General features: G+C 40.9%; 1 protein-coding gene across 2 annotated transcripts in view; it reads left to right on the top strand.

The window, feature by feature from the left end:
* Positions 1–6,630: 6,630 nt before the first annotated feature.
* Positions 6,631–20,266, top strand: part of RP1 (RP1 axonemal microtubule associated) — a 129,400-nt gene continuing 115,764 nt past the window's right edge. The window contains exons 1-3 of one of the 2 annotated variants that reach the window (XM_040972559.1): positions 6,631–7,257; positions 8,430–8,601; positions 10,820–16,374. In XM_040972559.1, coding sequence (XP_040828493.1) covers positions 6,637–7,257; positions 8,430–8,601; positions 10,820–16,374 — 6,348 coding nt within the window. In that variant the 5' untranslated portion in view covers positions 6,631–6,636. Of the gene's footprint in view, positions 7,258–8,429; positions 8,602–10,819; positions 16,375–20,266 lie in introns of those variants that run through there. The other variant, XM_040972561.1, reaches the window with a different exon arrangement.

Below are 20,266 nucleotides of genomic sequence, written 5' to 3'. Positions count from 1 at the left end.
ATACCCAGCTCCAAGCATAGTAGCAATGGAGAGAGATGTCACATCTATCATATGGAAGAGACAGGGAATGAAATCCAGACTTTGGGCTTGAAAATCATTACAAAGTCTGCCATGGTAATTCTCACAAGCATGTAAGTTAGGTATTTTCTCCAAAACTTAAATAAATGGCCTAAGCTAAGAGAAAAAGTTGAAATTTGAAATGAGCTCTGATTTCAAACTATATATACATGCCCACTTTCTATTGAGCTGAGTGCTCTGTCAGCCGTGAACCAGAAAGAATTTCACAGAATTTAGATGTGATGGTCAAGTCCTCTGAGTGACTATGGCATAAGGCAGAAGCAGGTACAAAACATTGTAGGTGCCCTGCCATGGAGAGACCTCCGCACTTGCTTAAGGTCAGCAGTGGCTGCTTGTTGACAGGGCAGAGCCTTCTTGTGCTGTGTGATATGTAAGAAATGTTACTTCTCCTAAAAGAATCCCCTAGCTAAAATCCTTTCAATGTTGATATAGAACTGATGAATGTGGTTTATCATATATGGATTTGTTAACAGCATTCAAGATCAGCTCAATAGAAATGCCTGATTTGTTCTTAGCTGTTTAAGAACAGAACATATAAAACCTCAAGGTTAAAATTATGCAGTGCAATTTGGAGATGGTAATGACACTATTCATGCTTATTGCTACATTGTGAATACATGTTTCCTTATTGATTCATTTAACCCTGTCTTTCTGCAGACAGTGGTAATAAGTGGAAATTTGCAGCAAAGTTTAACATTATTATTTCTCTTATTTACACTTTTGCTTCTCTCCACTGTGTATTTCTTTCTTTTTAAATAAGTGGTTTGGGACAAGAATTACAAGGAACAGTGTGCCGTTTCATGATCGCATGCGTGCGTGCATGTGTGTGTGTGTGTGTGTGTGTGTGTGTGATCTGTTTGGAGACAATTTTTGGAGCACATCTCCAGTCCTGGTCCCTCCTCCGTGGAGGAACTCTGCCTGATTTTGTTGCTCAGAGGTTGAGGCAGAAAGATTAGGCAAGGCATCTTCAAGTCAGATTAGACCACAGGTGGTCATTCAAGGGGTCAGGTGCCATCTCGGGACTTCATGTGTGATGAAAACTGCACATATTCAAATCTCTTTGTGATTAAGTAAAGCAGAATGAAGGCCTGTGTTAATGGGCACAATTCTCACACTTAGAGCCATCACTGTTAGAACCACATTGATGTAGTAATTAACAGTTAGTGCGAATGTTTTTATTTTTTTAAAAAAGAAGGCCTAGATCTTTCCCTTTTCTAATGACTCCTTGAGAAAATACTGACTCAAATTTACTTATCAATGAATGCTAAGATGTGAAACTGTTTCATCTGCAGCAACATGACTTTTCCCTTTTAACAAATAAATAAGAATTTAAGGTTGTCCAGGAGAGAAATGCTTGATAATTGGAGAAATGTTTTCTCCTGAGAATGGCCCTAAGTGAGGCCACTATGCCTGGAAACTCTTACTGGGAAGATTTCAGAACTGCAGGGTGTGCTGTGAACTAGTTTGCTTAAGGTTGTGGTTCCTTTAAGGTGAGTGCTGTCTGATGACTCATATCACCTTGGATTAAGTTAATTGGCTATACTCAATCCCTGGGTGGACATGCTAAGAATAAATCTAAAAGCATTTATTTCTTCACATGAAATGAGCAGGTTACATGTACAGTGATATTTCTGTAAGTTGTTCAAATGATTTAAATATCTTCTTACTTACATGGGAAGTTTCAAGTTCTGGTAAGTACAAAACTATTTGAAATATTTTTTTCTGAAAATAATGTTTTGCTGATTGTATTTTGCATTATATTTTCTATCTAGACTATTTGTGTTATATCTTTAATAATAAGGGTAAAAATATATTTACTATTATTTTTTCCCTCAAACATGCCAGCAATTTTCTCAGTATGATGAAGGAAGTAGGAGGGGACTTTAGTATCAGGAAATCAAGTGGTTCTCATGTACTCAAATATGAGCATGTTTATTTCTATGATTATAAAAGAAGTACACACTCATAGAAATTCATCAAATACATTAAAGAAGGAAGCTACTTACAATTCAACAAAACTGCTGATCACCAGTGAATAATTTGTGTATTTATTCCTGAATCTTCTTCTCTCTCCCCTTCCTACAGAATAGAAAATCTGTAGAATCTACTTTGTTTTCACATAATGCAATTTTTCTTATTAATCTAAATTCATTAATTTTCTGTTTTATATTCCACTTCATTCTTTGCAAAATACCCGAATTCCTACTACATAGCAAAAAATCAAATTTGAAATTCAGTATGTGAACTATATCTTTTTTGTGAAGTGCATGGGGAAATAAAGATACAGCTACTTGGTAGAAGCAATTATTCAGCTGTGAGCAGCCTGTCTTAACCATTCTGTTGGCTGAGACCAACAGTGGCACTAATAAGCATGTACATGGCTGAGTCTAGTGAACCAAGATATGTGCTTGATAGACAGTGCAGAGGCTCTGCAGAGAACAGGGGGAAGATACTGCAGCAAGCTGTGGTGTCAGTAGGAGCAGGTATGGATAAACTATGGGGTACAGGTAAACAGATTTTAAAAACTAGCTTTTTTGCTACCTCTAGGGAAGTCAGTGGTGAGGAAAACAGTCACGCCCTCCCTCTTAAATTAGAGGGCATCAAGATTCTAGTTGCCTCTTTCCACCTCCACTTCTCTTTCAGTGCAAATACCCAAATACTCCAATACTAGGCTGCAGGAGAACATATTCCCATATCAGGAAGTCTAATGTTCTTGAAGAATTAAACACTTGAAGGTTGCTTGGTTTGTTTCCTAGGTAATCCTTAAGCGTATTACTGTCTTATCCCTGCTTCAGAGGGCCTAGAACAAACTGTTACAGATAATGTATGTACAAAATTGCTTAATTTCATCCCAATTCTGCTTTGTTTTAAAATTGGCTAAGATAGGATGGCTTAATGTTGCGAGGGGCTGAGAGCTCTGTTCTCTCAAAGGGGTTCGTCTACCCCCAGCATTTTGCTTGCAGGCTCTTTGCCTTCTTCCCGGATGGCATTGCCACCACTCTGCCTTTGGCATCTCAGCCTCCCGCAGGCTTTTCCTTTGAAAATCCTTCTCTCATTCCATCCCTATCTCCAATCTCCTTAGCTTGGCCCAGACATTCCCCTTTCATAGTCTCTTGGCACTTGAATTTTTTTTTTTTCAAGTATGCTACTAAATTACCCTGTGGATTTTCCATTTGTTCTTACAAGAGGTGCGCGATTACATCAGGGCAAAGCTGACTTACTACTCTCCGAAGGAAATGTGTTTTTCATCTTTTTTTTTTTCCTCAATGATGACAATTTGCATGGAACACAGATCCTTTTCTCTAACAATGACAGCAAGTCTTCACCATGTTTCACGTTTCACTCCAAGAGCCTACCCTGTCACGGGCTGTTAGCCCTCACCTGCCTGTATGCAGAATCCCAACACTCTACAGCTTACCATGTAACTTCCAGGAGTTACCAGAGATTTCTTACATGCAATGGACTCTGATTTTTGTTTTGCTTTTGCTGCAGCCTCTTTATCAAGGTGCCTGGCAGTCACCCCAATGCATGATCTTCTCTGCAAATGCTCCTCTGTAGCTGGACATCTGATATCTCCCAGCACAAAGAACTCTGAGTTTCTGCCCCTCATTGCTTTGGCTCAAAGCAGGTGGTCAGGTCTGGTAGCAATGAAATACAGCCAACAAGGCCAACAAGGTCTCCTCTTCACATGGTTTTATCATCTGTGTTTCATGTTGTGGTCCCAGCACAGAATTTTTAAACATAAAATCCTACAAAACCTTAGAATATAGGTCCACACAATCATGTTGTTGAAGTGGTGACCTTATTAAAAGTTGTTTGAACAGCAGATTTCAAGCAGAAAAGGAGACATGCCAAAATCCTCACAGTGCACCTATCAATATACAGACACACTTATCCATCCATACACTTAGATATATGCAGTATAAGTATCAATTATGTGAGTGTATCGCAGATATTATTCACATAAAAGTTATCCAACAAACATGCAAAACTTGGACTTAAAAAGCAACCAGAGGGACCCGGCGTGGTGGCGCAGTGGTTAAGGTCCTCACCTTGCACGCCCGGGATCCCATATGGGCACCGGTTCTATCCTGGCAGCCCCACTTCCCTTCCAGCTCCCCACCTGTGGCCCGGGAAAGCAGTCGAGGACGGCCCAAGGCTTTGGGACCCTGCACCCGTGTGGGAGACCTGGAAGAGGCTCCTGGCTTTGGACCGGCATAGTATCGGCCGTTGGGCTCACTTGGGGAGTGAATCATCGGACGGAAGATCTTCCTCTCTGTCTCTCCTCTCTGTATAACTGCCTTTCCAATAAAAAAAAAAAAAAAAAGCAACCAGAGGCAGAGATGTGAGGTCTTTCATTTAAATACTGAAGGAATGTATTCTTATGGTTTGTGAGGGCTTAGCGATTAAGCAGACTGCCCAAGGGCTGGCCGCACTTTATCAGCTAAGGATGAGAACAGGTTGCAGTGTTGCTGACTCAGTGGCAAAGCTGGACTCCCCAGCTCTTGATGCCTATGCGTGCTGCAGCAGCCTCCATGCTCTTAAGGACCACAATGACAATACTTCTAGGGAAGGGAGAAAGGGAGAGAGTTTGTAGGCTGATCTTCACATGCCTTCCCCTAACTTACAAATAAGATTTGTGCCATAATAGGAAGTACATTATGATTCTTAGATAACAGTTTGAAAATACTTCAGTAGGTGAATTAGGTCAGGTTTAGAGGTGATTTACCCTGATAAATGATCCTTTTTCCATCTCTAGTATGCCAGTCAGTTCTATTTCATTTGTTCAGTTTATCTTCAAAGCTGCAGGGCTTTCTTACTGTCAAAAAGCACTGACGACTATACTGTATTTTATTTTTTTTAAAAGATTTATTTATTTTTATTGGAAAGGCAGATTTACACAGAGCAAGAGAGACAGAGAGGAAAATCCTCTGTCCGATGATTCAGTTCCAAAGTGGCTGCAATGGCTGGAGCTGAGCCAATCTGAAGCCAGGAACCAGGAGCTTCTTCTAGGTCTCCATGTGGGTGCAGAGTCCCAAGGCTTTGGGCCGTCCTTGACTGCTTTCCCAGGCCACAAGCAGGGAGCTAGATGGGAAGCGGAGCTGCTGGGATTAGAACTGCCACCCATTTGGGATCCACTACGCTATCGCGCCTGGCCCATATTATACTGTATTTTAAATACCAGGTAATAGCCACAAATGCTGCAAATGAAAAACAAGCCCACAAACAGGAAACTCCACAAGCTGCCCCTTTGTCAGACTGGTTTCACTGAGCTTCAGTTTGCGAGCAGGACTCAGATGGCTCCAGTGTTAGTGTCACATCACAATGCTGTCATCCATTCAAAGAACACTTACTTAGTGCAGTGCTTTAAAAAGTGGAGTAAGCGCTGTGTCACACGATGGCCTGCATTTTCTCCAATCTGCAGAGGACAAAACCTGGAAGTGTCTTCATGTGGCCCCTACTTAAGGATCTAGGTGACACATTCTTTCTAGAACTTAATATTAAGTTCATTTTCTTTCAGTTGAACTCATTTGGTTCCAGTAATAGGACGATTTAAAGTTCAAAATCTTCCTGTGCTCCCGGTCCCTCCCAGACCCCGTTGGGGGTAGATTTCTTTGAATGCGGGGACAGACTGCAGTCAGGTGATGGATTGCAAAATTCTTTTCTCATTAGTTGGTTTCTGATTTGGGTCACTTTGTTATTAACTGTGCAATAATAATCTGTTAATTTGAAAGATTTGCCAATTTTAGTATTGCATAAAATCACACATATTTTCCCATAGCTCTGTTATGTAGTGATCAACACTATCAACCATTTTTGGACTTTCTCCCCTCATATACATATGCATAAATCAATGTTATAGTTTATATGTTTTATAAATTGCATTTTCACTTAGAAATGTCATGATTACCTTTTCAAAAATCTTTTAAAAATTATTTGTTTGAGAGGTAGAAATACAGAGAGAGAGAGAAAGAGAGAGAAAGAGTGCGCTATTACACATTCTCATGTACTGGTTCCGCCCCCAAATTCCCACAAGTGCTAAAGTTATTAATGAGAACTCAGTCCAATTTTCTCATGTGCGCAAAAGGCATCCAACTGCTTGAACCATCATTCCTGTCTCCCAGGGTCCACACGAGCAGGACACTCGAGTCAGAAGCCAAGGTGAGATTTCAACCTAAGCATTCTAACGTGGGCTGTGAGCATCTTAATTACGGGTCTAAATGATGCCTTTCATTATAACCCATTTAAAAACCCCAAAGTTTTTTACTGCATGGGTATATACCATATATCAATTTTTACTTTTTCTAAGTTCTTTATTCCTGTCTTTATTTTGTATTAAATGACAAATATCCTTATTTAACCACTTCCTTAATGTCTACATCCTTAAACCGATCTTTTAAAGTTGGCAGGTATAATGAAGAAATGAGTAAAGGAGTGAATAAAATCCTAAGGATATGCTCAGAGCATAATAATAGGCATACATCAGTGTCACCATGGACTCTAGTGTTGGTGCTCTGGAAATGAACAATTTTCTTTCTTCCTTAGGTCTCAGGCAAGATGAGTGACACCCCATGTACCAGTTTTTCCACGATTCAGCCGACTTTCTCTGAAGGTCGGATTCCCTCTTTTCGGCATATAAGCGTCACTCAACCTGTCGTGGCCAAACGGATCAGCTTTTACAAGAGCGGAGACCCCCAATTCGGCAGCGTCAGGGTGGTGGTCAACCCTCGTTCCTTTAAGACCTTTGATTCTTTGCTGGACAACTTGTCCAGAAAAGTGCCCCTACCTTTCGGGGTGAGGAACATCAGCACCCCTCGGGGAAGGCACAGCATCACAAGCCTGGAGGAACTGGAGGACGGAGAGTCGTACCTGTGTTCCCATGGTAAGAAGGTGCAACCGGTCGACCTGGACATAGCCAGCCGGCGCCCCAAGCCCTGGCTCAGCAGCCGGGCTCTCACCGCGCACGCGCACGCGCCCCACCGCCCTGCTGCCACGGCTGCTTCCGGCATGCTCCGCGCCCCGCGGAGGCTCATGGTCTTCCGGAATGGGGACCCGAGGACAAGGCGGACGATCCTTCTGAGCAAGAGGGTCACCCAGAGCTTCGAGGGCTTTCTTCAGCACCTGACGGCTGTCATGCAGTTCTCGGTGACCAAGCTGTACGCCACAGACGGAAGGAAGGTGATGTCCCGGGGCTGCGCACGCTGGGCTGGTGGCCTGTGGGAAGGCAGGCCCGCTCCTGGCGCGGGATTCTGAACCGTGTGCTCCTTCGCCGGACGCAAGGGACCCTTGAGAACTGGGTTTTTTTTTTCCTTCTCCCCTGCAGCCTGCGCCCTTTCAGCCTGGCCTGAGCACCAAGTTAGATTATGTTTTGTCCTAGAATTCAATTTTGAAAATATGTGGAGAATTAAAAAAAAAACTTAGGAGATGAATTAAAAGATAAATATTTTCATGCAGATTTTTTTGAAACCCTTGCATAGGAGGGCGTCTTCAAAAAGTTCAACAGATGCATATGAAAAAACAGTGAATAGGTTTCAAATCCTGCCATATTTCTTGGAAAGCAGTGAGCCAGAGTAGTTGTTTGCTGCTTAGAGAATGGGATCCCTGCTGGGAGGTTCCAGCTGACCTTCCTGGCCCTGCCGTGTCCGCCAAGCGTTTTGACTGAAGCTTCAGACTTTGATGGGGAATGCCACATTACCTGTTTTTTTTTTTTTTTAATTAATTAATTTTTTTTTTTTTTAGGATTTATTTTTATTGGAAAGGCAGATATACAGAGAGGAGGAGAGACAGAGAGGAAGATCTGCTGTCTGATGACTCAGTCCCAAAGTGGCTGCAGTGGCTGGAGCTGAGCCAGTCTGAAGCCAGGAGCCAGGAGCTTCTTCCAGGTCTCCCATGTGGGTGCAGGGGCCCAAGGCTTTGGGCCACCCTCGAATGCTTTCCCAGGCTACAGGCAGGGAGCTGGTTGGGAAACGGGACCTCCAGGATTAGAACTGGTGCCTATATGGGATCCCGGGCGCGTTTAAGGCGAGGACTTTAGCTGCTATGCTATTGCATCGGGCCTGTCACCTTAACTTTTAAAGATCACTTTGGTTTTACCAGAAAATCATTGCATCTGGCCGCTTTTTATGCTGGCTTGAAAAGGTTGTTTTGTTCGTCTTTTTCCATTCCCCTTGCCCCACTCACCTCAACACATTAGTATTTCTTGTTGTTTGCATTCATGGTTGCCTGGGAAATATGTGGTGACTGTCTCAAGCCTAGGACACTGTCAGAGTGGTCCAAATGAAACTGTAAAATGGCCATATGCAAAAAAGTGTAACTTACTTAGTCAGGATCGTGTTTCTGGTTTCCTCTAGGTACCCAGTCTCCAGGCAGTGATCCTGAGCTCAGGAGCTGTGGTGGCAGCAGGAAGGGAGCCATTTAAACCAGGGAACTATGACGTCCAGAAGTACCTGCTTCCTGCTAAATTACCAGGGATCTCGCATCGTGTACACCGAAAGGGAAGTGCTAAGTCAGAAAGCAGAAAGAGTAAGTCGATTGTTAATTTACAGATTAAGTCCTTATAGTTAGTTGTGGGATTTTTTTGCCTCCACAACAACAGAAAAATTCATGCTTACAAGACCGCTTTGTTTCATTATGCAGGAGAAGGTATGAGAGGAACAAACATTCTAAACTGAAATTAGTAGCTGATATAGTTGTAAAGGGTCATGGAAATTGTCTGATAATCTATTTAGACTTTTCTGAATCAGCTCATGTTGTATCTGTTTAAAATGATGAGACATGCTTATTCCTTTTTCTTTCTTGCTTTTTTTTTGCTTCTCTCCTCTGCTCCCTTCTCCTTTTCTCTTCTCCACTCTTAAAGTACCTAGTTATAAGAAATAGTCAACATATCAAGCTTTGCAAAAAAATGTGTGGAAATTGTGTGATGTGTCTCGGATTGAACAATTTATTTATTTATGAAAGGAGTGTAGCATTCCCAGGTGAGCTCATGTTAGTAGAATGACTGTGTTTCAAGTCTATCAATGTGTTTTTATCTTCTGAAGTTATCCTGGTGAACATAATAGGTTCTTAAAACTACTTTTTTATTTATTTAAAAAAATCCATGCAGTCATTTCATGCCAGGTAACAATGGTCTAAGTTGCTCGTTCTTTCCTATGTGCTGCATGATATGGTTTTATCATTGAGACAGGTGAGGATTATGACTAGTTTCATTGCGCATTGTGTCAGTATTTCCAGGGTAATTTAGCTGCCAATTAGCTTTCATTCTCTTTAGACATGGAATAATATGCTTTTAAAAATTTTATGTTTTTAATCTTATTTTTGATGATGTTTGCATAGTTGATCAAGGTGGAATGGATCGAAAGTTAGGGAAAAGTGGATGTGATTACTGTTTCCAAATTTTCTAATTCCTCCTCCTGTTTCTGGGGGGAAGGGGAGATAAGAAGATGAACCATGCCAACTACCCCAGCACCCAGGGTGGGGAGAGGCCCCTGATAGCAACCTAAGGTCCCAATGTGGTGCATGCTCTGAGGGTTCTGCCCAGGTGGTTTTGATGGTTTTGAAGTACTCTCTGTCTCGCTGAGCTAAGGATGGGAAAACCCTTCTAATGTCCATTGGCTGCCATAGTTGATCTTATAGTCTCCATTTGACCAGATTTTTGCTGTCATTGTTTGACTAGGGTTATTGTCCAGTTTTTTCCTCTGCTTTGGTAACAGATGTCCTCTGCAGGTTCCAATGGGCTGCCATACCCTCCATGTGCATCAGGGCCCACTCTCCATAGCTCCATCTCTTCCACTCAGGAGGACTAGCTCTCACAGGCAAACCAAGGCCCCGCTGCACCCCTACCCACCGGGTTCATGGACCGGGCACCCACCGCACAGGCAGGCCCAAGGATCTGGACCAGTCAACCCCTGGCCCTAACTGGACCTCCCATCTCTGGGGCTCATGGACCTGATACCCATTTGTCAGTTTGGTAAAATTATAGCAAAAATCAGAAAAAGTACTTTTATGTTTATATGGTGAAATGTTAATGATGTATACATGATGGCCAATATGAATAAATCTATAAAGATTAATAATAGTAATGTAATAGACTTGAAAAAGCAGAGGTGCTCAAGTTAACTCTAATGCTGCACCTTCAGAAGGCAACTAATACCAGGCCTTACATTTACTTCTGTTCTCTTGTGCCCTTCATGTTAAATCAACTATAGTAATTATACAAAGGGAATGCTAAAGTAATAATTATTATTTATTAACTCAGTGTTAAATGAGCCATAAGGGTATCTGGCTTCATAAGACTTCATTTGTCTCTCTTTAATATGCACAGATAATATACACAAATGATTTTTTTGAATAAGTAAGCATTGTCTGTTTAGAGTTCAATTTCAGAGTTGGCAAGCAAAATGAAAGAGACACTTCTTTGCAACATTTTTTTCCCGTAGACTTCTATTTTGCTATTAAAATTATCTTATTAATGTTAAAGGTTTATAAATCTTCTCATTGAGGTAAAATTATGGGTCTGTAAGATTGACTTGAAGAAATGACTCATAACCCATTGAATGTGCAGAGCTAAGAAATAATGTACTAATAATATTTGACTATGAGATACTGAAAATGTGATAGTGTTCATTTTAATTCTTCTTTTTCTTCTTTCTTTGCTGCCTTTTCCAATGGATGTTTGTAACTTTTTTTACTGCCCGCCTTATGTTTTGCTGTTGAAATCTTTTACTCTTAAAAATCTTCAAAGTGAACACACATGTGCCTTCAGCCCCAGAGTCCCAGATTTACTCAGTTTCTTTGGACAAAACACACAATAATGATAGCTACTCAGACTGTTCTTTTGCTCCTGAAAATTACTTGGCCTTAGAAAAAAATGGTTCTCAAAACTTGTCAATATATCCTACTGAAGATGATATTGAGAAATCAATTATTTTTAATCAAGATGGCACCATGACAGTTGAGATGAAAGTTCGGTTCAAGATAAAAGGGGAGGAAAGTATAAAATGGACCACCACCGTCAGTAGAGCTGATCTTTCTAATAAGAATGAGAAGAGTGCAATAAGCAGCTTTCCGGAAAGAGGAGATGATCAGTCATCGGGTTTAACGCTTGCAGCATACTCCTTGTCTGCAGATGCCTCACCTCTTGAGAAAGGCAGTAATCAAGAGGGAAATTTGGCAGAGGAGATCAACACTCAAATGACAGTGACGGGTCAAGGAGCTGAAACTTGCAGTTCTGCTAGTTGGGAGAATGGTGCTATAGATACAGATGTCATCCAGGACACTCAAGATCAAGTGAAGCATCAGTTTTATAGGCCTCCAACACCTGGGCCAAGAAGAGTGAGACAAAAGAAATCCGTAATAGGAAGCATGACCTTAGTATCTGAAACTGAGGTTCAAGAGAAACAGTTTTCTTACAGTGAAGAAAGGGAGGGTGGGGAAAACAAATCTGAGTATCACATGTTCACACATTCTTGCAGCAAAATGTCATCATTATCTAACAAACCAGTGCTTGTTCAGATGGATAATAATGAGCAAATGGAGTCATCTTTAGAAAGAAAAAAGGAAAGCAGACTGCTCAAATCAAGTGCAGTAAGTGCTGGTGTTATAGAAATCTCAAGCCAGAAGATGTTAGAGATGTCCCATAATAATAGCTTGCCATTAACTGTATCAGAGAATTCCATTGTTGAGGAAGGTGTGGTATCGGGCAACAAAACTGGGATCAAGAATTTCATAATTTATGATGACATCAATGATAGGTCCAGTTCTTTTTCAACAGAGGCAATTCATTCTTCAAGTGACAGCTCTGGAACTGACAAAAGCATTTCTGAGGCACCAGCTTCAAAGGGGTCTTCTACAAGAATTGACAGGCTAATTAATGAATTTGCTCAGTATGGTTTACAACATCTTCCAGAAAGTGAAAAGGAGATTCTGTCATGTGTTGCCAGAAAAAAGAAGAAGAAATCTCAGAAACTTGTGACAAATTCCAGATATCAGGATGAAGAAATTGCAACAAAAGGAATTCCCAGTCGGAAGGAGAGGATCAACAGAGGAGGTAGAGTTGTACAACAAACCTTATTGCAAGGTTCCCACAGTTCTCTTAAAAGAGGGATGCTTTGTGAGGAAGACCTCCATGCAAATGACATAATAGCTGAATCAAACAATTCATTTTCAAAAAGTAATCTCACAGTAGGCAATCCTCTAGTTGCCAAGAATTTTCCTAGAAAGAAATCAAATAATACTCAAAATTCTAGGGTTCAAGGACTCCTAACCAAAAGAAAATTGAAGTCCGTGAAGCAAGTCAGTTTGGGTGGACCTAATAAGAAAGAGACTGGTAATGGAGACAACGTACTTTCCTATGATGCATCTAAATATTACAAAGGTACTTTTGAAAATCAAAGTTTATTTCATGTACTTAACCTTGAACAAAAATCCAAAGCTTTTTGTAGTCCGTCGTCTCAAGCAGAAATGGCGTCTTGGTACTTGAGAGGAATGGCAAAGAAAAGCTTAATTTCAAACATGAATGATTCACACATAACTTTGAAAAGCCAGAAAAAAACAAAAGGGAACAGATTAAAATCAGGTGCCATAGTAAGTAAACAATATGGTACAACCAGGGCAAATTCCTTAGCTCTGAAAAGAGGTGATTTTCCTAATGATATTGCTCATCTTTCAATTCAGAATTATGTACAAAGGTGGTTGCAAAACATAAATACATATCCAACTGTAAAACTTAGAAAAGCAGCTCCAGTATGCAAAAATGAGAGGAGTGTGTTACGTTTTAACAATAGTGGATTTCTAGGAAATAATTTCCATACAAGTTCTGGAAAAGGAAATGGTTTTGTTATGAAAGGTGATAAGCACCCAGCTAAAAATAATGGTTTGGCAGAAAATGATCTATCTACGGAGGTAGGTAAATCTATTACTAAAGATAATCGTGAAGAACTTAAATGTGTCTTTGAGAATCAAGTTGGACCTCTGAAAGATTCTTGCTTAGTTTCACAGGGTAAATATCAGACTTTTTCACAGCCAACCACTAATGATTGTAGTACTAACAGACAGATATTATCTGAAAAGACAGGAGCAGAGGACAGGCTTACTTACCATGAAATAAACCTAGCTACAAAGGAGCAAAGTGTGGAAGCTGCCATTCAAGTAGATTCTATGGACACTCCAGAAGACTTCTTATCATTCTTGCTTCGTCAACTCCAAATGTCAGCCTCTAATGTGCACAAGTCTCAGAATGGAGTTGTTCAAATGCCAGCTTCCTTTTCAGATATTTCCTTCCCTTCTGTGATAGGTAATTCATCCACTAATATTCTTCTAGCGTGGCTGATAGTGCTATACCTAAAGGGAAGTGTGAGTGGTTCCTGTCAAGGTGATGCTGAAAAGACTAAAAACAGATCTTCAGAGACACTTGCACTGTTGGAAGTTCTGAAGCACATTGCTATCACAGAGGAAGCTGGCGATTTGAAGGCTACTGTAGCTGATTTAGTGGAGTCAACCACACATTACTTTGGGATCAGTGAGGAAGAACAAGATAAGGCTCCTGAAGACCTTTCTGAAAATTGCTGCATAGCCAATGTTCAGAGTGCTGAGTGCGATGAAAAGGAGATATTACAGAAAATGTCATCTTTGGATGGAGAGTGTGCTGCTCATGAGTCTGGTGTTGCTGAAGTCTGTGTTGCCCAGGTGACATGCTCTCCCAGTGAGATGTCTAGTATGGGTAGGATTTACCCTCTAAAAGAGACTTGTAAGCCCAATGAAACTTTCCCCCCTAGTGACAGTTGTGTTGTAGATAAGATCTACGTGAACAAGGCTTCTTTTCTTGGAGAGATCTGTTCATTTACTGATACTGTGTCTTCCCACACAGTTTGTGCTCAAAAGGAGATCCATATTTACGAAACGGGTTGTCCAGTTGTTGAATCTCACATTCCCTGTAGGATGTGCAAAAGCACTGAGTTGTTAAATTCCAATGAAAACAAATGTTCTGATAACTGGGAATTAACTGAGGAGTTAGAAAATGCAGATAAAATTCAGAAAGGCCCAAATATTTGGGCAGATTCTGAGTGTAAAAATGACTTTGATTTATTGTTATCACATCAAAATGTCAGTAATATAAGCCCTTGTGGCCTTTATCAAAATAAAATTGAGCCAAAATTAGAAAAGAAACATGATTATGTAGATGAGTTTGACAGTTGTCCAATGAATAAATTTCAGAGTAAAAATGAATATACGTCCTTTGATAAGGAAGATTCAAGGACCTCTGATGATCCAGGCTCAGTAACCAACAGCATAACATCAAGTGAAAGAAGCATTTCAGAATTGGAGTCTTTTGAAGAATTAGATAGCCAGCACGCCATCATGTTTAACACAAAGATAAATAGAGGACAGCAATCCAGGGAAGAATCAGTTAAAAAAGAATTAGAGGCTAGTAAAAATGTGGAATTGATAGACATAGTTGATAAGAATGTTACAGAAGAAAACAGAAATGGTGTAACTTGTGAGACAATTAGCAGGAGATTGACAACACCACCATCTTTAGTTTTTTGCTATGATTCTAAGCAAAATCCTGAAAAAGAACTGAAAGAAGGGGAGACTAAGATGGGAGTAAGAGCAATGATAAGAAGCATGGAAAGTGGAAGCTATTCAGCCACCTCTTCTTATTTTAAAAAGTGCTTTAAAAGTCCAGTGGCTTCTGATTGGTCAGATGACAGACCAGACAGTGAGAGTGAGCAGTCCTATAAAACGCCCAGTGATGGCATGTCCAGTGATTTTGCCCAAGAAAAAGAATACAATAAAGGATTTGTTAAAAGGGCAATAGAAAAGCTTTCTGGTAAATCAGAGATTACTAAACCATCTTTTTTACCTGGGTCTACACACAGATCTCAAGTTTGCCCATACAATTCTGTAGAATTTCAGTCAGCTAGGAAAACAGGTCACAGTGATTCTGAAGTTCAGTCACCAGTGTTGCAGGAATTACTGGAGGAAAAACAAGACACATGCAATACTAATAGTGTAAGGGACAGTTGTCAAAGGGGCAAACTTGTAGAACATGGTTCAAAACAAAATAATCACAACAGAATCTCTAGAGATAAAGAGGAAGGAATACTGATTGACAAGGGCAAGTGGCTTCTGAGAGAAAATCATCTGCTGAGGGTCTCGTCTGAGCATCCTGGCATGTATGGCAATGCAGATTCCACATCAGTTGATACGCTACTTGATAATACCAGCAATGAGGTCCCTTATTCACATTTTGGAAATTTGGCTGCAGGCCCAACTATGGCTGAACTTTCCTCCTCAGAAGTGGAAGAATTTATGCAACCTGTCGAATTGAAATGCAATTACTTTAATATCCCTCATTGTAGTGACTCTGAGCCTTTTGGTGACGATGTGGTAGATGTTAAAAGGAAAACCTGTGCCAAGGAGAACAGGCCAATACACAATGCAGAGGAAAAGGGTAATCATCAGTCAGAAAGAGTTTGTCCAACTGCCACTCATGCCTTTACATCTGCTGGTAACAAAGTTCACCCTATAACTCCTGATGTTATTAAAACCCAACCATTGCCTGGCAGTGCTGTGACTCATAGGGCTGTTCAGGAAGGTGACTCTTTGGATAAACTGTATACTCTTTGTGGTCAGCATTGCCCAATACTAACTGTTATTATCCATCCTGTAAATGAGGAACAGCGAGGATTTGCATATTGCAAAGATTCTGATATTGAAAATTCTTGGGGTTTCTGTTTATGGAAGAAATATCTACCACAATCAAATGGAAACATTTTTGAGCATAACAATAGAGCCAGTATTAGAAAACAAGCTATTGACAAGGCCATTGTTGATAAATCCAATCAGTTTTATTTGCATAGCATGATTGACTTGGTAGATAAAAGAAGAAAATCAGATGTAATTGACTACTTGAACACACAAGAAGAAAGTAATTTAAAGATACTTAAGTCATACTCTGCAAAAAGGTTTTTCTTGACTTGCTTGTACGCATCGTGGCTAGTTGTCAGTGATATGAATCCAGATACTCAACATTTCAGTAGCTGGGTAAATGACAACTTTAAAGCAGTTGATGAGAATAGCAACTTATTATATTACCGATTCCAGGACTCAAGAACAAATCTTAGTCAAGTAGTAAGAGAAAATATCAATTGTTACTTCTTTTTGGATATATTTAATCAAGCCTGCTTATTAGATATTTGTGAAATTGAGGTAACCTTCAATATTAGCAACAGGAATGTGTTAGAAATACTTTATATTTTGCGACTGAGAATCTCTTCATTTGGGGAGATTAACTAAATCTAAATCTAACTGATATTAAAAGCAAAGATGAACAGAGTAATTCTTAATTTTAGTATTAGCAGAGTCTTTTTTCTATTGATTTATTTTTAACTCTGTTATACAATAAAATATAGAATTTATGGTCTGTTTGAATTTCCTCCTTCCAAATGAGCTTGCTCTGGAAAGTTTATCCTTGTAAAGCCAATTTGATTTTTACTATTTTTTTTTTGTTTTTCATTTTTCCAGTAATTGCAGACTGAATTTCTATCCTATTATTTTAGAACTATATTCATACGATTTCTTAGATTTATGAATTTGTTTAGAGCATCAAAAGTATGATAGACAATTCTTTTTATATATTTTCAACTTGGTATAAAATATATTGAATACATTTGTGAATAAATGGAAGATGTAGCATGAAATTTTTATTTCTTAATTTTAATGATGAGTTTTACAAAAGGTAAGATTTTCATAGTAATCTCATGTTTTTTTTTGTGCCAGATATATGAGTTCAGTTCATTAGAATGCATGTCTACTGAGGTTGAAAGCATTTCCGTGGAAACAGTATTCACCATTTTCTCATGATTACAAAAATATTGCTCTGTCACTAAGTTACCTTTTCAAAGCTTTAAAATAAATACTGTATGGCCTTAGACATTAGTAAAAAGTAAAAAAAAAAAAATAAGAGGCAGAAATGGACATGTTCTATGAAGGAAAATTAAAGGAGTTAGGATGATTTAACCTGTAAAAGAAAAAAATGGTAAGTAAAATTCTCTGCACACTGAAAGTGAATTGCTTGATCAACTTAAAAGAATTCTTTTGCTCATGTGAAGTAATTCAACATTTAATAAAAATGGAAACATTAATTGATGCCAAGAATGATAAATAAATTTGTTCAGACTGTGAACCATGAATTCATCTGAATATTACAATAAATTGTCTGGGAGTCAACAGGAGAACTTTCAAGATTCTTTCCATGGAGTGGTTATATGATGGTGTAGAAAAAGTCCGAGACAGTTTGGACATCTAGAAGTCTTCTTTGTGACTGACTCAGGTTAGGATAATTAACATTCTTGGAGCAGTGTGCGGAGGTGCTAACATAATATATTTTAGGTAATGAAGACCCAAGAAAAATTAATTACACACAGAATAACTGGTTTCAGTTCAATGTAACTTTTTTTTTCTAAAATGGAATTATATATTTATGATACAGATGTAAAAAATTGCAAGTATTTGTAGCAAACCTTTAGATCTCAAGCATACATTGGTAGAACTCCCAGTTATCTGTGAACTCTAACTTAAGGAACAAATGTGTTACCCTTTTGTGTGGTTTGTGAATGGGGACTTTACTTATTTATTTATTTATTTATTAGTGTGATGTCAGAAATACAGAGAGGAGAGATAGGAAGATCTTTCGTCTGATGATTCAATCTCCAAGTGGTCACAACGGCCGGAGCTGAGCTGATCCATAGCCGAGAGCCAGGAGCCTCTTCTGGGCTGTCCTTGACTGCTTTCCCAGGCCACAATAGCCACCAGACTACCATGCCAGGCCTGTGATGGGGACTTTTTAAAGCATTTTATTTTTGATGATGTTTAAATAGTTGAGAAGGAAGCATGCCCATGTGTACCACTGGATAGAGGGGGAAAGGTTGAGCAAGGGGGAAAAGTAGATGAGACAATTGTTCTTATATTTTATCCTTCCTGTATCTGAGGGGAAAATGGGAGACGGGGAGAGGACTGTTCCCTCTACCTTAACCATATCATTACCCATGGATGGGTGATGGCCACCTGATGTCATCACTGGATCCCTGATGTGAAACAAGCACTGAGGGTACTGCTCAAGTGGTTTCAATAGTTCTGAAATGCTGTTCATTTCATTGCTCCAAGGATGAAGAAATCTTCCAAGGTCTGTTGGCTGACAATTCACCTCTAGAATCTCCATTTACCCAGATACTTGCTGTCAGTGCTTGGCTGGGAGAGTTGTCCAATTTGTTCTGTCCTCCATGGTAATAGATGTCCCCTGCAGGCATTAATGAATTGTTTTTCATGTCCCCCAAGTGCATCTTGGCATGCCATCTGCTGCACAAGTTTCAGCAACTGAAGAGGCCCAGTTCTGGCACATGCACCTCCATGGTCAGATCACAGATCCTGTGATATTCCCCGTGGTTGGAGTTCTGACTCCAGGGTCCCGTTGAGAGGATCCCCAAAGAAACCTTGCCATAGGTGACCCCAGACCTGACTCCTGTGTGTGCCAGCCAATGTGGGGTCTGGCTTAGTCCATCACCCACATCAGCCTACACACCATACCTACTGGTGGTTGCAGTTGCTGATTAAGTTCTGTCTCTAGGCTCATCTCTTATATAAACCAGAGGATACTGTGCCCAAGCCCATCCCTGCCCATCACAGAGTACATAACCTCATGTACACCAGTGGGAACTATAGCCAAGACAGAGCAATCCCCAGTAACCCACACAAGGTCCACCCCTAGCCCTGGGTTTCTGCACATGCTGGTGTGTGCAGCAGACTGGTCCAGTCTATCTATCATCCCATTTGGCTCTCATTAACATCAAAGGGTGTTGGAACCTAGCTCAGCCTGACTAACTTTACTATCCAGCTCATATTCATGCCTGTGGGTGCCATTGCCTGACCAGCCAAGTCTGCCCTGATCCCTAGTTCTCATGCTCACGGGTGAGAGCTACAGTCCATCAAAGGGGTACCTACAGTTTTGCTGATAAGCCTACTCTTTACATTTTGCAGGTGGTTTTGTGGTCCACCTTGACAGGACTTACCCCTAGTCCCAGCATCTGCCTACCGATGCTGCAGCAAAGCCTAAGCATCCCACACTTAATCTGGTTCAAGCAACAGTAGATACTGTTGTTGAGCCCAGGCTGGCTCTCCCGCTAACCCAGTTCACATTCAGGCTAGTGGATTTTGTAGCCCTGCCCAGCCTGATCTGTCCCCCAGTCCCAGCTCTTATGGTCGTATGCAATAGCACTGGCCCAGCAGGGGAGTTGTTGCAGCTCCCCATCAGGCTTGCTCACCCCACTTGGGTGTTACATTTGCTGGTGGATGCTGTGGCCCAGTTTGGCATGGCTTGCTTCAACTTGGTATTTTCCAGTGGGTGCTGTAGCCTGGCTCAGCCAGGCATGCCTCTAGTCCCAGCTCATGCTGCTGGGTGCTATACCTAGCCCAGCCCAGCCAGCTCTCAGTCTCAGGCCTAATGTGAACTTGCTGGTGTTATAGCCCATCTTGACCTGTACTGAACCCCTTCCTGTTTCTCACATCTGCCAGTGGGTGGTTTGAACTGGCCCAGCCTGGTACGCTTGTATGCTGGTGGCTACTGTAACCTGGCCTGGTCTGGGCTGCTCCAAGCTTTGGTTCTTGTGCTTACCTGCAGGGACTGCATCCTGACAGAGGAGTTCCCAAAGCTCCTCCATCAGGTCACCTCCCAGTGACAGATCTTGTGCACACTGTTGGGTGCTTGGCTCTTTTTTACCTTACTGGCCCCACTCATTTTGGCTCCTGCCATTGGGTGTTACAGCCTAGTCACACCTTGTCCACCCCCTGGCTCAGCTCTCGCATGGCTCAGCAGGTTCCGAGATCCAGCCTAGTCCATCCTACCCTCATTCTGGCTCTCACAAGCACCAGCAGGTGCTGGAGCTTAGCCCAGTCTAGCATACTCCAGACCCAGTTCACAACCATGCCAAGGTGTACTGTAGTTTAGTTTGCTGCTCACATTCTGGCTCTTGTGTTCACCAGTAGGAACCACAATACAGCCAGGGTGTTCCCTTAGCTCTGTGACCTACTCTAAGCCATAGATCTTTTATTTGCTGGTGGTTGCTCTGACCCAGTCCTGCATGGTCTTTGCCATAAGATGCTGCAGCCTGGCCTGTCCCAGCTGCCCCAAGTC

This window comes from Ochotona curzoniae, unplaced genomic scaffold (assembly GCF_017591425.1).
Source record: "Ochotona curzoniae isolate NIBS_2020 unplaced genomic scaffold, NIBS_Ocur_1.0 contig_2318, whole genome shotgun sequence".
Lineage (NCBI taxonomy): Eukaryota > Metazoa > Chordata > Mammalia > Lagomorpha > Ochotonidae > Ochotona > Ochotona curzoniae.
This window is presented reverse-complemented; position numbering and strand designations above follow the sequence as displayed.